This window comes from Trichosurus vulpecula, chromosome 1 (genome assembly GCF_011100635.1).
Source record: "Trichosurus vulpecula isolate mTriVul1 chromosome 1, mTriVul1.pri, whole genome shotgun sequence".
Taxonomy (NCBI): Eukaryota; Metazoa; Chordata; class Mammalia; order Diprotodontia; family Phalangeridae; genus Trichosurus; species Trichosurus vulpecula.
The window spans coordinates 38928054-38951571 of record NC_050573.1 but is presented as its reverse complement, the minus strand read 5'-3'; the positions used below and the strand labels follow the sequence as shown (position 1 = coordinate 38951571).

General features: G+C 49.4%; 1 protein-coding gene across 8 annotated transcripts in view; it reads left to right on the top strand.

The window, feature by feature from the left end:
- Positions 1-23518, top strand: part of NCOR2 (nuclear receptor corepressor 2) — a 376514-nt gene that overhangs the window by 236909 nt on the left and 116087 nt on the right. For all 8 annotated transcript variants that reach the window (XM_036753385.1, XM_036753345.1, XM_036753339.1 and 5 more), the window contains exon 15: positions 21926-22062. In XM_036753385.1, the coding sequence (XP_036609280.1) occupies positions 21926-22062 (137 nt within the window). The remainder of the gene's footprint in view (positions 1-21925; positions 22063-23518) is intronic.

Genomic DNA, 23518 nt, shown 5'->3' with positions numbered 1-23518 from the left:
AGATCCTCAAAGAGGCCACAGCCTGATGGAGGAGACAGCATGCAAAGAGTTATCTCCAGAGCAAGTTTATGTAGTGGATAAGTAGGAAGTGATTCACAGAGGGAGTAGGACAGGGAGATGAGGAGGGAGAAAATCCCAAGAAGCGGGTGCAGGGGTTTGGTGGACCATGAAACAGGAGAGGCCTTGGCTGGCTGTCTTCTTTTTTTTTTTTTTTTTTTTAAAGGTGTTTTATTTATTTTTAGTTTACCACACACGGTTCTACATAGTTTTGAGTTCCAGTTTTTCTCCCCTCCCTCCCCCCTCCCTCCCCAAGACGGCATGAAGTCTCATATAACTGTCATGTATAACTTCGCATTGAATTAATTTATGCTCTAGTCAAGTCGTGGAGAAGAATTTTGACCAATGGAATGAATCATGAGAAAGAAGAAACAGAACCAAAAAAAAAAAAAAAAAAAACAAAACAAACAAAAAAAACCCCAAAAACAAAAACAAAAAAGAAGCAGAGAAGGCGAGCATGTAGTGTGCCTCAGTCTGTATTCAAACTTCGCAGTTCTTTCTCTGAATGAAGATAGCATTCTCCATCATGAGTCCCCTGGAGTTGTCCTTGCCCCTTTAGGTTGCTGAAAGAAGCGCAGTATGTCAGGGTTGGTCCTCACGGAATCCACATATCTGTGGCTGTGCACAACGTTCTCCTGGCTCTGCTCCGCTCACTCAGCATTATGTCGTGTAGGTTTTTCCAGGTTGTTATGAAGTCTGCATCATCCCCATTTCTTATGGCACAATAGTATTCCATCACCTTCATATACCACAGCTTGTTCAGCCATTCCCAATTGATGGGCATCCCTTTGCTTTCCAATTCTTGGCTACCACAAAGAGAGCTGCTATAAATATTCTTGTACATATGGGTCCTTTTCCCGCTTGCGTGATTTCTTGGGATACAACCCTAGAAGTGGTATTGCTGGGTCAAAGGGTATGAACATTTCTATAGCCCTTTGGGCATAGTTCCACACCGCCCTCCAAAATGGCTGGATCAGCTCACAACTCCACCAGCAATGCAACAATGTTCCAATTTCCCCACATCCTTTCCAGCATTTATCATTCTCCTGATTTGTTATTTTAGCCAATCTGACAGGAGAGATGTGGTATCTAAGAGTTGTTTTGATTTGCATTTCTCTAATCAGCAGCGATCCAGAGCATTTTTTCATATGCCTGTAGATAGCTTTAATTTCTTCCTCTGAAAACTGCCTGTTCATATCCTTTGACCATTTCTCAATTGGGGAATGGCTTGTATTCCTATATATTTGGCTTAGCTCCCTGTATATTTTAGAGATGAGGCCTTTATCAGAGATACTAGTTGCAAAGATATTCTCCCAATTTTCTGCTTCCCTCCTAATTTTTGTTGCATTGGCTTTTTTTGTACAAAAACATTTCAATTTGACATAATCAAAATTATCCATTTTGCATTTTGTAATGCTCTCTATCTCTTGTTGGGTCATGAATTGGCTGTCTGTCTTCTAATCCAGCTCCTTTTTATGGTAGAGGAAACAGATGGTATTGGGGCTTTCCTGCCAGGGTAAAGGCCTGGAGGTGGGGACTGTTGGGGGCCGTTGGAGTGTCTGGCGAATGTGTCGGTGTGGTGGCGTCTAAGGCTCCCAGGGTGCCTGCCTTGGGGCAGCCTCTGTTGTTCTCTTCCATTGTTCCCTGGACTAGGCCCTGGGCTCCAGCCTCTTCCCAGGACAGAGCACAAGGAGCCCCTTTCCTCCCTGGCCCCTCGCTCTGTTTGTCCCCCGAACTTCTTCCTGGCTCGTCCTCCCTCCCCAGCTGCTGCCTTCCTTCTCTGTGGGCCTCCTATCTGTCTCTCCTCCTGTCTCAGCCTTTCTTCCCTTCCTGAGTCCCTCCTCCCCCTGCCCCTCTCCTTGCTCTCTGTCTAAGTCACCCCCTCTGTAGCTCTGCCTTCTCTTGCCCCCTCTTTCCTCCTCTGTGTGTCTCCTCCTCCCTCCTTATCGTATTCCACACCTCTCCTCCTCTCCCCTGCCTTGGCCTCTCTTCCATCCTTGTTGTCCCCTCCCTACCAGGTATCGAGGTTAAGTTCCCTTGGGGCCCCCATGGGGAGAAGCAGTCTGGGCTCCAAATTTGGGGCGGCCGGGGCTCCAGCTGTGACTGACGCAACCTGTCTGTGGCCACAGGGGAAAGGCCCTCCGTGACCTTAAATGGCAGCGCGTGCTTGGGATGGAAGAAGGACCCATGAGAAAATTAACTTGGATAATAAGTATATGAATAGAAAAATCAAATGCAGTGAAAAAGAGGAAGATGAAGGAACATCCAGGGAGATGATGCCTGGAGACCCAGGGCCTTGGAGCATCTCTGGAGGTGCCATCCCTGTCCTGTGGAGTCTGACCCAGCTGCTTGCCCACCCAGAACACCTGAGGGGCCCCTGGGAGGAGCTGGCCAATCACACACGCCTTCCTAGGGCATCGGGCAGACCCTGGCCTAGTCACAACAGGACAGGCTGGCATTGGGTAGGCAGGACTTCCCTTGGGGCCTCAGTTTCCTCCTCTGTAAAATGAAGAGGTTGGACCAGATGGCCCTTCAGTTCCCTCCCTGCTTAAGAGCTATGATCCCTGTGAGAAACTGAGCAGAATGAGGAGGCTTAGCCTGTATTAAGAAAGACTTAGCCCCGTCTGTCTGGTGCAGCAGGAACTTCAGGGATCACCCAGTGCGGCTCCATGGCTTTACCCTCAAGCAGACTCCCACGCATAGAGGTTGAGGAACTTGCCAAAGCTCACACACAGCCAGGATTCGAACCCAAGACCACTGTCCGGATGACCTTAACGTTATTGAGGCAGGTTAAGTACCTGCAGTCATTCAATCAAGCAACATTTATTAAGGCCTACTGTGTGCTAGACACTGAGCTAAGCCCTGGGGATGCCAGGAAAGGCAAAAACAGCCCCTGCCCTCAAGGAGCTTATGTTCTAATGGGGAGACAACATGCAAACAGCTACATACAGACGAGATGTATCCATGGAGGTGGTCAGCAGGGAAAGGACCTTCATCAAGGGAGGCTGGTAAAAGGCTCATGCACAGGGTGGGGTTCTAGCGGGGACTTGAGAGAAGCCAGGAAATAGAGATGAGGAGGAAGAGAGTTCCTGGTGTGGAAGACTCCAGTGTAACGGCATGGAGATGGGAAATTCAGTGTCTTGTTTGAGGAACAGTAAGGGTTCCTGTTAGCAAAGTTAAAAAAAATTCCCAACCTCCAGTTAAGACCCCCCCCCCTTTGTAGAGGGAGATTTCTGTTTAGACACAGGTTGGGCTAAGGGGGCCTTGTTCCATACTGACACTCTGTGATAGCGGCTCATTCATCTACCAATGCAAAGATCTCCAGAGACAAGGGTCCGACAGCAAGCAGATTAGGAACTCAGGGAAGGAAGGGTCACTATTAGGTTGGGAGGATGGGCTGGGTCTAGGGAAGCTTCCTGGAGGAGGGGAGTCTTGCCGGTAAACCCTGAATGATGGGGAGATTGGAGGTGAGGGGTGGCCTTCCAGGACTTGGGTCACTGGATGTCCATCTATATGTTCATATAGACATAATTATACAATACAGTTATCCCTTCCATATCATGGGGGTTAGGAGCGCGGTGCCTCCATAATCTGGAAAATCCACCTCAAACTTTTTGTCCTTCCCTTCATACCAGAAAAGTTTTCATTATTATGGTATTAAAGGTAAAATATGTTGACATTATACAATACTATACATATATTTTGTGCATTTCTGAGTTTCTAAACCTTTTCCGTGTCATCTGCTGGCCTTCTCACATCGTCTGTGGCTTCTGCAAAACTCCCTAAAATTCCAATTTAAATTTTTATGCCAGCCCACAATATATCAGAACCTCGATGGGGAAAGTCACATTGTGGAAAGGATAACTGCATGTATTATATATGACATGATATATATACACACACAAATATTCAAGTATATATTTGTGTATATATGCATAGATACGTACATACATACATAAATACATACGCTGTATCAAGATAGAGGGGCGTCGTAGTGTGGTGGACAGGTGTAAGAGCTAGGGTTCGCACCCTGTCTCTGGTACTGACCAGCTAGGGGGGCCGTCTGACAGCTTCTGTACGATCACGGGCGGTAAATGCTCTGCGATCACTGTCGTTGCACGAATGTCCTCACTGTCATCGTTCAGCTTCTGACATTCCCTGGCTGTGTGGCAGAGTCGTTTATGTGGTCTCGAGTCTCAGTTTCTTCATCTGTAAGCTGGGGATGATACTAATGCACGTGGTAGCTGTTTCACAAACGTGGTTATAAGGCTTTAGTACGTGTCAGCAGCTTTGCAAACATCAAGGTGATTTCTAGGTCGGTTATTATCATGGTAACCAGGGTCTCTGGTGAGGTCAGGCTTTGATGCTGGTGGCGACCAGGGCATAAAGCCACAGACCAGTGTGATCCTGGCCTGGCCAGGCATCTCAAGGGGAGAAATGAATGCGGACCCCTCCCCAAAACAGGAAAAACGACTCAGTGCGTGCTTCCTGTCGGGGGTGGGGTGAGTCATTGCTGTCATCCTGGTTCTTGAAGATAAAGGGTGACCTAGTCTTCTGATCTCCATTATGGATGTTCCATAGGAATCAGTCACCTTGTGGGACAGGTCTGGCTTTCTTAGAGAATAGTGTGAGTGTGAGTTGGGGGGGGAGGTGCTGAGCTCAGAGGTGGCTCCTAAGCCTTAGCCAGAGGTCACACATTCTCCCTGTTGGCCCACCACTTACCTGCTGCAGGATTGCAGGGACAACGCTCCATTTGGCTATTGTTGAATTGGGCTTTGTGGGGTTGTTGTGAAACTCAAATGAGCTTAGCCCAGTGCCTGGCACTTAGTAGGCACCATATGAATATTTCCTCCATGCCCGGGCTCTCCCCCAGGGACCCTTGTCACAATTCCAGGAGCTGTTTTGGAGGGCTCCCAACCACCAGTGGCTGAAGTTTTGGGGTTAATTCCCCAGGGTCCAGCTTTCTCTTCTGCACCTCCCCCAGCCTCGCTGGCCTCGAGGGCTCCAGTAGAAAAGCCTGGAGGGGACGGATGCATAGGACTGGGGGGGATGGATGGCGGTCAGGCACAGCCAGAGGGCAGTCATCTGTCAACTATCATCCCTCTGAGGTCCCAAGGCTGAGAGGCTCAGGCTGTCTTGAACATCCCAGGCCCCCTTCCACACACGCCCCCCAGCCCGGTCCCTAAGATGAATCACCGTCGGCGATGCTGGGGCGGCAGCGTCAGCCAGCCCCAAGTGCGCCCGGTGACGAGGGCGATGGTTTTATAGCTTATGATTCATAGACTGTGAGCGACCGCGTTATTCCAGTACATTGCAAAATCATAGCAGGAATGTTGTGGTCAGTTTACGGCTTAACTATGCAAATCGCCAGGAAGCGCTGGGAGCCCGAGAATGTAAGGCAGCCGGAGCTGGGGCGGAGGGCCTTCCAGGAGGAGGACGAGGAGGAGCCCGCCCGATGGGGCTCAGTGGCAGTGGCGGTACCCATGAGGTGGAGGGGGGCCTCTTGCTAAGAGTAAGTGCTTCCCCTGTCTCTATCCAGCCCCCCACCCCACCCCAGCCTTTCTCCCCTGGACGTTCAGTTCTGAGAACATTGGGCTGTCCTCCCTGGGGAGGGGGATGATATCGGAGATGTAGTTTGAGACGGGGCACAGGAAAGCCTGTCGCCCCCTCCTCCTGGAGAACAAGGCCTGAGGCCAGACACTGCCTCTTGGGGGATACCAAGGCCGTGGTGCTGCTTGGGTGGCCCAAGGGGGGTGGAGCCCTGCCGTGTTCTGGGGGTCCCCCTGCTGCCGTTCTGAATGATGAGGACAGGCCTCCAGAGGGCAGGAAACAAAGACAGGAGTGACCTCCCCCCCACCACCACCTCCCCTCTACCAGCTCCCACTGGACCTTTCAAAAGAGGAAGTAAACAGCTGCGGGAGGGGCCGGGCTTCCTCACCCATTTGGGTTCTTGGTTTCTCTCTCTCTCTTTCTCTCTCCCTCCCTCCCCCACTCCAATCTCTCTCTCTCTCCCTCCCCCTTCATTCTCTGTCTTAGCCTCAATTCACTTCACCCTCTCTTTTCTCTGCTCTGTTTTTTCTCTACCCCTGTCCAGTCTTTCTTCCCCCATCTGCCCACCCTCCCCGCCCCCCCCCCTCCTGGCTTTACAGAGGTGTCTCCTCTCCCTGTCTCCCTTCCTCACTTCTCTAGATTTCTCTCTCCATGTGCCTCCTTAATCTCTGTCTCTGTTCTCCTATTTCTGCTGTCTCTCTCCCCTCTTCGCTGTGTTTTCCATCCCTTTTCCACACCCGTCTCTGTCTCCATCTGTCCTTCCTCTGTTTCTCGGCCCCTCCCTCTCCGGTCCTTCTCCCCTTCCTCAGATGAATGCCCTTGTTTCTGGGGTCACCATGACTGTTGAGTGGGACTCAGTGTGTGAGTCAGGGCAGCCTCGGGGGCAAGGACTAGGATGACCCAGCGGCTAGTGTTCTCCATGCCGCCTCCCACGCTGGGGAATTGAAAGTCAAGCACTTGTCAGGCAGGGAAGGATTTGCTGGTGTCCTGTGTTGTTGAGGTCCCCCCCCCATACCCGTTGGAGGATGAAATCATTTGACAGCTCACTCCAGTGTAGTCTGAGAAAGTTGGCAGGCGAGCCCTGCCAGATTGCTTCAAGGCTGTGTTTAATCTTTCACGGGAACACGTGTGTGTGTGTGTGTGTGTGTGTGTGTGTGTGTGTGTGTGTACGTACATGTGTACGTGTACGTGTACGTTCTCCACCAAGGCAGGCTAACAAGAGAGATTAACTCACGGTTGCTCTTGGCCTGAGATCGTCACAGAGCCCCTCTTTGCTGGGATGGGGAGGGGGCAAGGGGTTGGTTGGGTGGTTTGAAGTTTGTGTCTGTGGTTTGTTTTGATTTTCCTGGTTGCATGGTCCCCCTGAAGACGTTGGCTGGTTGTCCACAGGATAAAGAAGGGCTGGGGGCTTAGTCAAGTTAATTAGGAGTCTGTTTAGAATGGAGGCAGAGGTGAACAGATGTTTATAATTGCCTGCCTAGGCTTCAGTTGAAGTGAAGGTGCAGGGGTAAGGAGAGGAAGGGTGGGCCCAACCCTCACCCAGCCCTCCCCTGGACTCCAAGGCCTAGTGTCCATTTCTTTCCTAGGGAGAATTCTTGCCCTGACCTGCTCCTTCTTGGGTCATAGTAGCATTAATAAATGCCCCCTATGCAGGTTGGGGTGGATGTGGGCAAACGATGGACCGTTCCTATCTGCAAGAAGAAAAACGTGACCCCCAGTGCTCTAAGAAGAAAAACCAAGCCCATTCAGGGACAGATAATGTGATATGACAAGAGGGGGGACTGGGCTGCGCCCTCCCCCCAATACCAGATGAGCCAAACCACATCAAAGAAAGCCAGACTGAGATGGAGAATGTTAGGCGGGGAGGCCTCCCAGCCAGCAGACCAGTCAGATGCTGGAGTAATCTCGCTAACAAGCCCCCGAGTTTGGGAGCAACTGGAGAATACTTCGTGTAGGGAGCAGCTGTTAATGTGGGCCAGGTGACTGGCACAGCTCCCTGCAGGGGTTCGGTCCTCAGCAGTTGGTTCATTCCCAGTGAGTCTTTGGGTCAGGGGCCTTGAGGAAGACCTCATCCTCACTCTTCTTCCTCCTCCTCCTTCCCTCTTCCTTTGTCTTCTGACATCAAGGGTTTGGGGACTTTCAGGTGTGGGGGTGTCCTCTCCAGTCCCAGGCACCGTGGCTGTCTTCGAGGACGTCCGCTGTATTTCAGCAGATCCCTGCTCACTGTTGTGTGGTACCTGCTTGGGGGTTGCCTGATAGCAGTGAGGGGATGTTTCCATTCCTGTACTGTCCTTGAAGAGAAGGTGAATCTTGAGAATTAGTTCACTTTGTTTTGTGAACAAGAAGTTTGTCATGATGATAAAAGCTGTCATTGATATCAGGATTCCCTCTGCCCGCTGAGGCTGGAGCCTCTGATCCTGGCACTGATTTGTATAAAAGTCTGTCTTTTACAAATGATCTCCTTTCCATTTGTCAGAAAACTGGCCCTCACAAAAGACCAAAGCATTTTTGGGAAAAGCATTTCAAAACAAATGATTCCCCCCCCCAAAAAAGTGCAAAACAAACTTTAAAAGGTTTTAATCGATATTTAAAGTGGTTTTTTTCTCACCATTTACCCTTTTCCCCCTAAATATTTGCCCTGGAGACCATAACCTTCATCCCAGGTTCATGTTTCCCCCACATGTTTACAGCAAGACAAGGAAGCCTATGCTCACCTGCTGACTTTGTGATGGTTAGTTCATCTTCATGAATCAAAAAACTCTGGAAATAGATGCCAAGTCTCTGCACTCCCACGTCCACAGATGCACGGTGAATTGTGTTATAAAGTTTGACTTTTCTTAAAAATCTTCACTCTGTATTCTGGCCAGTAGGTTATGATGTGGTTCCTTTGCTCCTAGACTTGCCTCAGCAAATTATCCTGCCCTCAGGGAGCACAGCACGTCCTTACCGCGGTATCTACCTGTGGTTCTGAATCTGGCATCTTTGAGCTCGTTCGTAATGGATTTTGTTTGTCATCTTACAGATTTTACTGACTGCCAAAGGGCATTAAATCAAAAAAAAAGTTAAGGTCTTGTGGTCTATATAAAGCAGATACGAGGTGACCAAGGAAGACCCTGGTGGCTGGGTGGGCCAGGGCAGGCTCCACAGGGGATGTAGAGATCTGTTCTCATTCCAGCCCAGCCTGTCCATCCCCTCTCCAAACACTCCCTCCACTCCACCTCTTGCCCAATCCAATCGGATCCTTCCCTTCTTTGGCCTCCTGAAAGATGGATGGTCTGGGTCATGCACTTGGCCCTCCTCATCCACTCATCAGACTGTGAGATCTGGGAAGCAGGGTCTGTTTTACTCATAGCACCAGGGATTCAACTCAAGCATTAAGGGCCAACTGTGGGTCAGGCACTGAAGATATAAACACTCTCCTCCCTTTCCCCCCTAAAAGAAAGCCTTGCCCCCAAGGAGCTTATAATCCACAAGGGGGTGGAGGAGAGGAGGATACAGCATTTGGTTTCTTTATTGTGCGATGACTGTGCTCAGCCCTGTGGAGGGGAGGGGAAATAGGAAATTTGGTCCCTCCATCTCTATCACTTTATGTTGCTAGCTGGGGAATGGTGATAGTGATTAACAGTAGTGAAGATGGTGATGATAGCTTACACTCTCTCTCTCTCTCTCTCTCTCTCTCTCTCTCTCTCTCTCACTAAGATTTGCAAAACATTCCATATGCATTATGTTGTCAGGTCTTTGCAGCAGCCCCGAGGTCTGCAGAGGTTAGGTAATCTGTGTGCAAGGTCCAAGGCAGGATTTGAATCTAGGTCTCTCCTGATTCTAAGCCGCCACATTGCCTCTCCATGAAATAATCAGTGACTGGCGTGAGACAGTACATGCAATCCCTTTTTGTTCCTGCAATAAATTCCTAGAAACAGCAGATTCATTTGGAAAATTCAACAAATTTTCCCAAAATAATGAAGTTATCCAAGTTTTCTGACCAAGGATTTGGTACTAAATAAATTGGTGTGACCAGCAGTGTGTCCCAAATGCAAAGAGACATCGATTATAAAGCTATAATAATTTAAAAGGATAAAACTTTGCTTTTTAATCACCCTAAATGCACCCGTCAATTATACAGAAGCTCCCCCATCTGCAATGACATGCACCAATAAATATAGTTTCTACAGCCGCACAAATGTGACCTTTAATATGCTGCTGCAGCAGATCATAATTAAATATATCACCGCCGGTGGATCTTGCTTACCGCCTTCAAATTTAGGAAGATTTGGGGTTGGAAGGAAGGTTCTCTTGGTTCAGGTGTCATCAAGAAAAGCCACACAGAGAGAAATCAACAATCGCTTTCCCAGGAAATTTGAGCTCCTCTCTTTTCTCTCTATAATTTCCCTTTAGCATTCAGAATCATCTCATTAACCTTAGCAGTAGGTACCTAGCCGGTCGTGGGTACTTTGTAAACGTTGGTTGACGATGTGGTTCTCCCAGTGAAAAATAATTTATTAAAACTAAGGGCCAAATCTAACACTTCTTCCCTTTCCCCTCTAATTCATAGCTTCAATGGAAACAATTTAGCCTCAGAATAAAGGCCCCCCCAGGAAACCTTAATTGCTATATAAAGTCACTCTACTTGACATTTTGGTGATAGCAGTAAGAATACTTCACATTTCATTGGACAGCTATAAAACCATTTCCAGGATATTCAAATGGGCTTTATTTTATTTTCTTCATTTAGTTATTTTTAGTAAAGACTAGGTCTCCTCATTTCAGTCAGGCTGGAAATTCAGGCCTGATGCTTCTACTCATTTCTGGGCGAATTCTGCTGTTGTCACATAGCATGGTACCTGGCACATAGTTAGCCCTTAATAAATGCTTGTTCCTTTCCTTTATAGATAATCCAGTGGTTCCATTTCCTGGGCTCAAATATTAATGCCAAACTTAATGTAGATATTGGGATTGGCTTTAGCTCCTACTGCAGCTCAGAACTCCTGAGCTCAAGAAATCTGCCAGCCTCAGTCTCCCTGGATGCAGGGGATTTGTCATCACACCTGGTAATTCAGATGGACTTTTAAAAGGCATGCCCTCCGCCTCCCATCTTCCTTTTTAAGAAGCCATAAAAGAAGCAGGCTATGAGAGTCAAAAGAGGACCCGGTAGCCTTAGAATCAGGTGACCCTGGTCACTGTCACCCCTTCCTCACAGTGTGACCTGAGATGGTCCTTAACTTCTCCGAGTCCAAATTTACCCATCTGGAACGAGAATAATGAGTCAAATCTATATAGCAATTTACCATTTGAAAGTCATCATAGTTATTCTCTCTTGCTAAGGATTAAATGAGATATGATCAGTAACATACTTGGTATGCAGTAAGAAAAATATTCAGGAGTCAGAAACTCAAGTTCAGATGCCACCCTTAATATTTACTAGGTGCATGACCATTGTCATTTTCCTTCATGTCCCCGAGTCTCAGCTTACTCATATGTACAGTGGAGTCAGAAATTTTGTACAGTGGAAGGACATTTGGGCAGTCGAGTCAGAGGACTAGAGTTCAGATCCTGCCTATATAAATTCTTATCTGTGTGACCCTTGGCAACTTACTTCACCTCTCTAGGCCTGGGTTTCCTCATTGGCAAAATGAGGCAAGTGGATCAGATGGCTTCAAAAGTCCCTTTCCGCTTTAAATCAGTGATCCCATGTTCCTGTGAGAATGATGACAGATCAGATGCTTCTAACTTTACAGGGTCATTTCAATTATCAAATGTGCCGGTACATGTTTTACAAACCAAGAAGTATCTTTTGGCTGCTTCCTTGATGCCTACGTGATGACACGCAGCTCTTTCATACCTCCTCCTTCCTCAAAAAACCCTCAATTGATCCATCTGTCCCTCTAACTTTCATCCCAAAGTTCTCTTTCCTTTTGTGGCTTAACTTTCTGAGAAGGTCATCTACATTCAGTGCCCCCACTTCCTCTCTCTTTTTTTAATATTTAATATATTTAATATATTTAGTTTTCAGCATTGATTTTCACAAGAGTTTGAATTACAAATTTTCTCCCCATTTCTACCCTCCCGCCCACTCCAAGATGGCATATATTCTGGTTGCCCCGTTCCCCAGTCAGCCCTCCCATCTGTCACCCCACTCCCCTCCCATCCCCCTTTCCCTTCTTCTCTTGTAGGGCAAGATAAATTTCTATGCCCCATTGCCTGTGTATCTTATTTCTTAGTTGCACGTAAAACCTTTTTTTTGGTTTTTTCTGAACATCTGTTTTTAAAACTTTGGGTTCCGAATTCTCTCCCCTCTTCCTTACCCGCCCACCCTCCCTAAGAAGGCAAGCAATTCAACATAGGCCACATGCGTATCATTATGTAAAACCCTTCCACAATACTCATGTTGTGAAAGATTAACTATGTTTTGCTCCTTCCTAACCTATCCCCCTTTATTGAATTTTCTCCCTTGACCCTGTCCCTTTTTGAAAGTGTTTGTTTTTGATTACCTCCTCCCCCTGTCTGCCCTCCCTTCTATCATCCCCCCTTTTTTATCTTCTTCCTCCTTCTTTCCTGTGGGGTAAGATACCCAATATGGTATTCCCTCCTCAGGTCAAATCTGATGAGAGCAAGATTTACTCATTCCCCCTCACCTGCCTCCTCTTCCCTTCCTAGAGAACCACTTTTTCTTGCCAATTTTATGTGAGATAATTTACCCCATTCTAGCTCTCCCTTTCTCCCTCTGTCAATATATTCCTCTCTTATCCCTTAATTTGATTTTATTTTTTTAGATATCATCCCTTCATATTCAACTCACCCTGTGCCCTCTGTCTCTCTCTCTCTCTATGTATATATATGTATATACATATATACATATATATACACACACCTACACATATACATACACAGACACACACATATGTATATATATGCATACACATATATATGCATATTCCTTTCAGCTACTATGATACTGAGGTCTCATGAATCATACACATCATCTTTCCATGTAGGAATGTACACAAAACAGTTCAACTTTAGTAAGTCCCTTATGATTTCTCTTTCTTGTTTACCTTTTCATGCTTCTCTTGATTCTTGTGTTTGAAAGTCAAATTTTCTATTCAGCTCTGGTCTTTTCACTGAGAAAGCTTGAAAGTCCCCTATTTTATTGAAAGTCCATATTTTGCCTTGGAGCATGATACTCAGTTTTGCTGGGTAGGTGATTCTTGGTTTTAATCCTAGCTCCATTGACCTCTGGAATATCGTATTCCAAGCCCTTCAGTCCATTAATGTAGAAGCTGCTAGATCCTGTGTTATCCTGATTGTTTTTCCACAATACTCAAATTGTTTCTTTCTGACTGCTTGCAGTATTTTATCTTTGACCTGGCAGCTCTGGAATTTGGCAACAATATTCCTAGGAGTTTTCTTTTTGGGATCTTTTTGAGGAGGCAATCTGTGGATTCTTTCAATTTCTATTTTACCCTCTGGTTCTAGAATATCAGGGCAATTCTCCTTGATAATTTCTTGAAAGATGATGTCTAGGCTCTTTTTTTGATCATGGCTTTCAGGTAGTCCAATAATTTTTAAATTATCTCTCCTGGATCTATTTTCCAGGTCAGTGGTTTTCCCAATAAGATATTTCACATTGTCTTCCACTTTTTCATTCCTTTGGTTCTGTTTTATAATCTCTTGATTTCTCATAAAGTCACTAGCTTCCACTTGCTCCAATCTCATTTATAAGGTAGTATTTTCTTCAGTGGTCTTTTGGACCTCCTTTGCCATTTGGCTAATTCTGCCTCTCAAGACATTCTTCTCCTCATTGGTTTTTTGGAGCTCGTTTGCCATTTGAGTTAGTCTACTTTTTAAGGTGTTGTTTTCTTCAATATTTTTTTCAGTATTTTTTTGGGTCTCCTTTCGCAAGTCATTGACTTGTTTTTCATGGTTTTCTTGCATCATCCTCATTTCTCGTCCCAATTTTTCCTCTACTTCTCTAACTTGCTTTTCCAACTCCTTTTTGAGCTCTTCCATGACCTGAGACCAGTTCATGTTTTTCTTGGAGGTTTTTGATGTAGGCTCTTTGACTTTGTTGACTTCTTCTGGCTGTATGTTTTGGTCTTCTTTGTCACCAAAGAAAGATTCCAAAGTCTGAGACTGAATCTGGGTGCGTTTTCGCTGCCTGACCATGTTCCCAGCCAACTTACTTGACTCTTGAGTTTTTCATTGGGGTATGACTGCTTGTAGAGCAGAAAGTACTTTGTTCCAAGCTTGAGGGGATGCGCCGTTGATTTCAGAGGTATTTCTATACAGCCAGCTCTGCCACACCAGCCTTCCTCCTTCCCCAAGAACCGCCAACCCAGACCTGACAAATCTTCAGCAGGCTCTGCATTCCTGCTCAGATCTGCCACTTAATTCCTCCCACCAGGTGGGCCTGGGGTCGGAAGTAACTACAGCTGTAGTTCTGTAGCTGCACCACCCCCACTGCCCCTCGGGTGGTGGCCGAAATGTGAACTCTGTGGCCCACAACTTTTCCCACTAACCTTCTCTGTTGTCTTTGGTGTTTGTGGGTTGAGAAGTCTGGTAACTGCTGCAGCTCACTGAATCAGGGCGCTAGGGCTCGCTCCGCCCAGCTCCCTGTCTGGTTGGTCCTGCCATCGCCCACGCTGGGCTCTGCTCCCCTCCACTCCCCTCCACTCAGTGCATGATAGACCTCATCCAGCGACCATCCAGGATGTCCTGGGCTGGATCCCTGCTTTCCTCTGCTATTTTGTGGGTTCTACAGTCCTAGAGTTTGTTCAGAGCCATTTTTTATAGGTTTTTGGAGGGACCTGGCAGGGAGCTCACGCAAGTCCCTGCTTTCCTGCTGCCATCTTGGCTCTGCCCCCGCCCCCACTTCCTTGCTCTTACTCTCTTCTTAGCTGTCCTCCTCACCCCATGCCCCTCCTCTATCCAAGGTGCCACTGCCTGTCAATTTCACCTTTGCTACATCTCTCAAATATACTCCCCTCTCTTCTTTGATACCCTGGGGCAGGCCCACCTCACCTCATGCCTGGACTATGGCAGTAGCAGCTGGTAGGCCTGCCTGCCTCAGGTCTCTCCCCCACTCCAGCCCTTCCTCCTGTCAGCCACCAAAGTGGCTGACCCCCTACAGCTCCAGGATAAAATAGGGGCGCTCTGCGTGGCATTCAAAGCCCTTCCTAACCCAGCCCCCTCCTGCCTTCCCAGTCCTCTTAACACCCTACTCCCTGATACATTCTCTTCCATCCAGTGATGGCCGTTCACGAGCAAGACTCTGCCTTTCTCAGCTCTGGGCATTTTCTCTTGGGAGGCTCTGTCTCATGTCCTGTTCCTGACCGCCCTGACTTCCTTTAATCCCCAGCCTGAATCCCACCTTCTACAGGAAGCTTTTCCCGAGGCTGCTCTAATGCAGGTGCCCACCCTCCATTGACCATCTCCATTTCTCCCGGCTCGATCTCATTTGTATGTTGTCATCTGTGCGGTGTCTCCCCCTGTTAGATTGCGAGCTTCTCGGTGGCACACACTGTCTTTTGCCTCTCAGTGCCTGGGACATAGTAGGTGCTTAATAAATGTTTATGGACTGACTAGGTGACTTTACACAGGGCGTCCCGAAAGTGTAGAAGCTTAAAACTTCCCTGAGACTTTTGGGATGTTCAGGGATGCCCAGCCTGTAGACATTGGATGCGTCCCTACTCTGAGGCCAGCATGCTATCCCTTAGGCCAGGTGTAAAGGATAGGACTGGTCACTTAGAGCAAGCAGTGGACTGACTCGGGGTCCATAAGAGAGTAGGAGGAAGGTGGATTTGGGGGAGCCTCTGGCTGGGCTCGACGTCCAGATGAGAGCCGGCAGCCTCTTGGTGGCTTTTGTCATGATGTTGCGTTACCTGTGACTTCAAGGGCTCACTGGGCCATTGAATGAAGGGAGGAAATGGCCTCCTCATGGAGCTGCGGGCTTTGTGTAGGAGGCGGATAACCAAGGATTATGTCTGAAGCACAAGAGGAGGGCAGTTGGGTAGCCCAGTGGGTAGAGAGCCAGACTTGGAGTCAGGAAGACCTGAATTCAGGTCTAGCTTCAGATATGTCCTAGTGTGACCTAGTGTGACCCTGAGGAAGTCACTTAACCTCTGTTTGTCTCAGTTTCCTCATCTTTAAACAGCACCTGCCTCCTGGGGTTACTGTGAGGATTAAATGAGACAGTAATTGTAAAGCACTCAGTATGGTGCCTGGCACACAGTAGGTGCTTAATAAATGCTGTGTGTTCAGTTATTTTTCAGTCAGGTCTGACTCTTTGTGACCCCATTTGGGGTTTTCTCGGCAAAGATCTAGAGTGGTTTGCTGTTTCCTTCTGCGGCTCATTTTACAGATGAGGAAACTGAGGCAAACAGGGTGAAGTGACTTGCCCACGGTTGCACAGCTGGTAAATGTCCGAGGCCAGACTTGAAGTCAGGAAGATGAGTCTGCCTGATTCCAGGCCTGGCACTTTGTGCACTGTGCCACCCAGGGGCCTTTGAGTAAATGTTAATTATTATTATCATCATTATGTGCACATGGTAAGTAAGCTCAGAGGACAGGTGAGCATTCCAGGAAGGCATTGTGGAGGAGGCAAACTCAGACTGAGACTTGAAGGAAGCATTGGGTGTAACCAGGCAGAGAAGAGAAGCAGCGGAGGAAGGAAAGGGCCTCTGGGTCTTTCCATACAAGCATCAGTTAAGGAAACTGGAGAGACGGACCCTGGAGCAGAGCAGATTCAGGGCCCTGAGATAGAGAGGAAGAGAAAGGGCCCAGAGACTCCTGGACAAGATTGAAGCAGTGGGTGGGAGCTGCACGGAGGCCGCAAGGATTCCCCTATATATGGAAGGAGGGAGGGAGGGAGAGAGAGAGAGAGGAGAGGGAGGGGAGGCAGAGAGGAGGCACCAGACTGGACTAGCCTGGGACCACACTTGTGTCTTCTCCCACATGGCCTCTAGGTGGCGTAGTGGGTAGAGTTCTGGACTCAGACTTGGAAAGACCAACTTCTAGTCGGGACTCATAATTCTGAGCCTCAGTTTCTTCGTCTGTAAAGCTGGCATGATCAGAGCAGGCGCCTCTAGCCCTTTGCAGCCACGCGTCCCTCGTGGTCATTGCTGCCTCCTGCAGACCAGGGCTTGGTGACCCCTTGTCAGACCGGTCCTCACTCAGGCTTGGGCTGGATACGGGTGGCCTCTGAGGGTCCTGCACAATTCTGAGCCACAGGCACTTTTCGGGTTCCCACAGAGGAGACAAGGACACAGCACAGTTGACTCGGTTGGAGAAAGAGCCTAGGGAGCCCCTTGGGGGCAGGGACTATCTTTCACCTTTCTCTGTAAACCCCATACTTTCAATAGTGCCTGGCACACAGTAGGCACATAATAAATGTTGATTGGTGGGGAGAGAAGGTTGGCCTGCAGCCCAGAGGGCTGAATGTGACTTGAAGGCCGGCTCTGTGGTGGGAGGATGGCATGTGGCCAGGGTTCTGTAGCCTGTGGAAAATTAGGAAGAGAATCTCCAGGTTGTGGTGGCCACCAGTCAGTTTGGCTGGGTCATGGATGCCAGCAGGGATCCTGGTTGATCCATGCTGGGTGGAACGGCACTCCTGGAGGGCACGGAGGAAGGAGCATCTGTGTGGGCACCACTGCGCCTGCTTGGGGAGAGTGACCCTGGGGCAGGGTTCTCCTTAGGGCCCCAAAGGCCAGGGTTATTTTGAGCACAGCAGCTCCGACAGGCAGCCGCACCTGGTGGCCGGAAAGCCCCTGGCAGGCTCTGGGGAGCCCACGTCTCTGCTCCATGGGAGGCCAGGGGTCAGCGGGGCTCACACTGGAGGGACTCAGTGCTGCGTCATCTCTCTGCCTGACATTTGCCACCCCCAGGGATTGGGTCCTGGCCTTTTCTTGCATCCGTTGCTTGTGTCTTCCCAGATTTAGATCTGGAAGAGGCCTAAGAGGCCAGGAAGATTCCAGCCCCTTCATTTTACAGAAAAAGAAACAGCTGAAGTGACCTGGCAAAGGTCACAGAGCTGGCAAGTGTGTGAGACCTGATCTTCCTGACCACGTATCTGACTTCTTCAGGAGCAAATTCTAGAAAAACCAGAGATTGAGAGCTGGAAGAAACTTTAGCCATCAGCCAGTGGAATCTCCCTTGTTCTACAGATCAGGAAACTGAGAACCACAGAGAGGAAGTAAGCTGCCAGTGTCATACGTGTAGTGGCAAAGGTTAGATCTGATCTCAGGTCCTCTCCCTCTAACCCAGTACTATGCGGAGCTGCCAGTCCGTTCCTGCCCCGGCAGCTGGACAGGGTTGTATCTGCCTCATCCTGAAAGCCATGCATATAGTTATTAAAGATTTCAAAAAAAATTTTGTAGGGCGAGATTGCATTAGCAAGAACTAAATTTGGAGTTCTGAGACCTAGGGTTAAATGACAGCTCTGATACGTCACTAGCTGTGAGTGTGAGAGAGACCCTGAGCAGTAACCCTATTACCGCTACCACTACCGCCGCTGCCACCGCCACTACCATTCCTAACACCACCACCATCACTGCTACTCCTGTTAACACTACCAGTACCACTACTACCACTGCCACCACTGTTGCCACCGCCATTACTACTACCACCATCACCGCCACCACTACTACTCCTAACACCACCACCGCCACTACTACTACCACTGCTACGGCTATCATAACTACCGCTACCACCATTGCCACCGCCATCAATAGGCCCGGTAGCAGTACTAGTAGTTACAGCAGCCAACATTTATAAAGGCCTTTTCGGTCCACAAAGTTATTATATTATCTCATAGTCGCAGGCCTCTTGACCTCTGTTTCCTCATCTGAAGGGTGGGAATGGTCACCATCGAATGGGTAGGGGAAGAAGTTGGCTCTGGCCAGAGGGGCAAAGCCCTGCCCCCCCACTCCATTGGAGGCCCCATTTCTCTTCCCTCTGAAAACTCCCTGGAACGGCTGGCTCTGGGAGAAGAAAGCAGAGGCCCGGGCCGGGCTGTCGGCAGAGGCTGGAGCTGCCCGCAGGCTCCTGTTGTTAATCATGGCATCAGTGATTTCTGAGCGGGCGCTGCCTCCTCTTCTTCTTCTTTCATACGAATTGCATGCAGATTGACTGTGTGCTCAGCCAAGTCCTAAATAATAAATTCATTTGAAGGAAGAGGAAGGGAATAGAGATGTGAACTGGGGAGGGGAGCAGCAGGTAACAGCACAGTTTTTTCAGGGTTTTGTTTGTTTTAAAATGAGGTTGGCTTGTTACTGTTGGGTTTGAGAGCCGAGGCAAAAAAAGGGAGTTACTCACTAGCCGGCGTTGGGTCGTCTACAGAATTTGTTTTTCATGACCCCCTCCCCCCAAAAAGAAATTGCCTTTGGTACCCCCCCCCATTAAAAGGCCTCTTTGCCCATTTGTCTTTATTTCTCTTGGCATGGCTGAATGGAAAGATGGGCCAGTTTGGCTGTCTAGTGTGGGAAGTGCCTTCACATGGCCGAGTAATTGCCATGTGTGCTGAGGAAGAAGGCAGCCCGAGCTTCAGGGAAGTGGGGCAGCAGGCATGGAGGGAGTTCTGTACTGGCCCCACGTCATTCCTCCTGGGGCTCCATCTGGATGAGGAATTGGGGTGCAGAGGACATTGGCGATGGTGGTGTTCGGAGAGGCTTGGGAGTGAAGGATCATGGGATCATAGATCGAGAGCTGTGAGGGACCCTACAAGTGGTCTTGTCCCATAGCTTCCTTTTATAGATGTGGAAGGAGGTGGGTGGACTTGCCCAGGGTCACATAGGTAAGTGTTGGAGGCAGGATCTAAACCCAGTTCCTCTGTCTGCAGAGCCAAGCATCTCCAGGATACCGACATCAGGGGATGTGAATGAAGCCCCCTACATTTAGCAAGCAGGTGAACTTTCTTACTTTTAGGGCTACTTAATTTTTTTTGTAACATCTCTTTCTGGGGTGTGCCTGCGAGGGAACTGGATCACTAAGTCAAGTTCAGGGACCCTCTGGGGCTCTTGCCACCGCCGTCCCCCCATGCCTCATCTGAACGCATAGATGACCTTGGCTTCTCCGAGGCAGTGCCAGCAGAGCTCATCTCCTGGCAGGCCTCGTCTGGCTAGAAAGGTACCCAGGAGGGGCCTGGCGATAAGTCTGTCCTCCCAGGGCTGGCCTCGGTAAGCTCAGGGTGGCTCTGCGCCAGGTTGGCTACAGAAAAATAAATGTTGCAGCCTAGAACAATTCTCATATGTCATCTACCGAATTAGAGAGAGGGTCCCTTCAGTAATTTAATTCTGTGCCTCTATTAAGCACCTGCTGTGTGCTGCCTCACTGTGGTGGGAAAGACAAAGAAGGAGACAGTCTTTGTCCTTAGGGAGCCTTTTTTAGATCAGGGGAGATCACCTTTACCTACGTAAGAGTTTAGAAAATCAATATACAGGTTCATCGATCCTGAGGAGGTGAAGAAATAAGGGCACGCAGATAAGCTGTTCTGGGGAGTCGCATTTGGCCCCATGTTCCTGGAGCGCTGACCTTTCCCTCCCGCTAACATTCTGGGGTCAGCGCTAGGGGGATAAAGATCCTGCCTGGAATGCTTCTGCAAGGGCCGGCCATGGCCAGCAAAGGCTGAGGATGTCCATGGACTCTCCTTCTGGTGACCTAGCCTTCCGATCACGAGAAGGACCAGACACTGAGGGTTCAAGGATTGGCCAAAATGAAATTTCGATTTGGGAGGGGGAGGGGGGAGCGGGGAGCGGGGAGCGGGAAGGGTTTCAAGCAGAAGGTAATGAATGAGTGAGTACTTGAGCTGCAGCTTGAAGGAAGAGAGGGTCTCTGTGAGCTGGGGTGGGTCCTGATGTTGATCCTGGGAAGAAACATCCAGGATGGAGAGATGATATCGAGAGGTCACTGAGGGGCTTGGAAGAGGCATCTCAGAGCTGCAGGGGCCTCCCCAGGTCATCCAGCTCCATCTAGCAAGAATCCCCTCTGTGACCCACCTGACACCTAGTCATCCAGCCAGAGACAGCACTCCCTGAGTTGTTACTACCCATCCCCCACCCCCATCCCCGAGCATTTCTGGCGTGTACCGTCTGTATCGATTTATCTATGAATGTGTTGTCTCTTCCCCTAGTCAGTGGATTGTCTCTTATCTCGGTGTCCCCTGTGCTTAGCACAGTCCTTGACACATAGTAGGTGATCAGTAATAGCTGACTGCCTTGATTGACTTACTTACATTGACTCTAAATTTGTCTTTAAATTTGGCTTCCATTACCAAAAGGTTCTTGAACTGAAGTCTCCGGTGAATGTGGTGTGTTCCGATGGCGTGTGAGAGGCTGCGTCCTTTCTGGGTGCCGTTCATCTGCGTCTCACAGCTCAGCATCTCTCCTGCCGGGCATACTTTTCTCTCTCTCTCCCCTCTCTCCCTCCCTCCCTCTCCCTCCCCATCTCTCTCCCTCCCTCTCTCTCTCTCTCTCTCTCTCATCACCAGGAGGGGAATTTGCTTTCCTCAGCTAGATTGGGAGCCCCCCAGGGGCGTCCATTGCTTCTGTGTTGGTTGGATTCCCGTACCTAGTACAGGGTGGTTAGATTTGACCGTTAGCTAGAGAATAACTGGGGAACCATAGGTGCGACCCACAGTTTAGATGGCTGCAAGCAGAGCAGTTGCTTGTTGGGTGTGGCATAGAAGAGATTCTTTTTGGGCTTGGTGGACCCAAATGGCCGCTCAGGTCTTACCCAACCTTTAGAATTCCGCGATTGTGTTTTCTACTCAGGTATATTCCTGTGGCCTGGCTGAAAAGCCAGGATGGGTCAGTCAATGGTCAACAAGCATTTATTAAGCACCTACTGTGTGCCAGGCCCCTCACCATGTGTAGTGTTTTCTGTTTCTCTGTCTTTGGGGATGGGGGAGGGGGTGATTGGAACCAGTGTGCAGCTGGTCAACCCTGAATGGGCTTGAACTCATGGAGGAGAGGGGAGGGGTGAAGGGAAGGGAACAAGCATTTCTTAAGTGCTGAGAGCTTTTACATATATGTCCTTTGATCCTCACAACAGCCCCGGGAATTTGGTGCCCTATTTTACAGTTGAGGAAACTGAGGCAGACAGGCCCAGCCTGGCTGGGATGAGTCCTGATGAAAAGTCACCAAATATTTATTCCCTCCTCGTCCTGGCTGACTTGTACTGTGACCCTTTCTTGCACGTTCTCATGATGGCAGACCCGGGTCTCCAGGCTCCAAGGCCAGATCTGTCCATCCACTCTACTAACAGTCTGTCCCAGGGATAAAGCTTCACCTGCCTCACCCTTCTCCCTTTCCCTTCCCCTCTCTCCCAGCAACAGCAGCAGCAGCAGCAGCAGCAGCAGATGCCCCGAGGCAACCAGGAGGAGAAGGAGGAGAAGGAGAAAGAGAAGGAGACAGACAAGGAGGAAGACAAACCAGAGGCCGAGAACGACAAAGAAGAGCTGACCAAGTGAGCAAGCCTCCCCAGGGTGCAGGGCCGGGGCCGAGGCAGCCCCGCCCAACAGTGTTTGGGCCCAGGGCCTGCCAGGGCATGCCCTTTGGGATGGCTTATGCTGAGTGGTCTTTCTGTGCTCATCCCATCCACAGACAGCCTGGGTAGTAACCCCCAGGATGGGAGGAGAGGCCTGGTGGTCTCTGTTTTTGTCTCTGCCTCTCTCTCCCTCCCTTTCCCCCTTCTTCTGGCTCTCCCTCTTTCTATGTCTCTGTCTCTCTCTGTGTCTCTCTTCCCCCTTTCTCTCCAATCTCTCTCTCTCTCCCCCTCTCCCTCTCTCCCATCTCTCCCGTGTCTCTCTTCTCTCTCCCCACTTTCTCTTTCTCTTTCTCCCCCCTCTCTCCCTCAAATTTCTCTCTCTCTCCAATTTCTTTCTTCTCTCTCTCTCTCTCTCTCTCTCTCTCTCTCTCTCCAATTTCTCTCTCACTCTCCAATTTCTCTATCTCTTCTCTCTCCTCTCTCCCTCTCTCCAATCTCTCTCCCCACCCCTCCCTGCTATCTCCCTCCCTTCCCCTCTCCTATCCCTTCTCCCCTCTTTATCAATGACTGTGTGTTGTCTCTTCCCCGCATTCTCTCCCTCTCTTTTTCAGTGTATTTCTGTTTCTCTTCTGACTCCTCCCCTCTTCTTCCCCCATTCTCTTTCCCCTTTCCCTTTCTTTCTCAGTGTCTCTTTGTCTCTGACTCTCTGTGTCTCTGTCTCTCCCTTCCCCTCCTCTTCCCCCCTATTTTCTCCCTGTCTCCTGATCTGAGCCTTCCTCCGGCTCCCTCTCCCCATCCCCTGCCCTCTCTTTCTTAAATCCCCCAGAGACCTCTGAGTGAATTGCTCATTCCTGCTCTCCTCTCAGACTAATAAATCCAGGCGATGGCTTTGGAACTTTTCCCTCTCCTCTCCGCCCCCCCCATCCCCACCCCACTGGCTTCATCTCCTGAGATTGGGGTGGGGGCGAGGACTAGATTAGAGCTAGTCAGAGCAGAATGAAATAGGTGTGCGGCGGCCCAGGCAGAGCCCTCACCTCCAGAATGATTGATGTCAGTTTGAGCTCTTCCAGATTGAGGCCCAGCCCAGGGTTGGGGGCAGCCGTGGCCTCCGTGCCTGCCACAGTCTCGGCAGAATGGGGCCGGGTGAGATTCATTGCTGGGAAAGGTTGGCAGGCAGAGACCGTTTGGTCCCTGTAATGGGCCCGGCAGCACAGCTTAAAAGAACATCTGGCTTCATTACATGCCGTCTTCCCAGACGGTTACCAGCACCGGCCTTTCAGGAAGATGAATGAGGAGGAGCCCATGATAAATCTCGGTGGCCCTGCATTAAACCGCCCTGTGGCAGGCTTGCAGAAGCCCTGGTCCCTGGAAGACGCTTAGACACCCTTAGAATCTTGGCTCCCAGGAAAGCATCTCCCCCCAAACAATCCCCTGG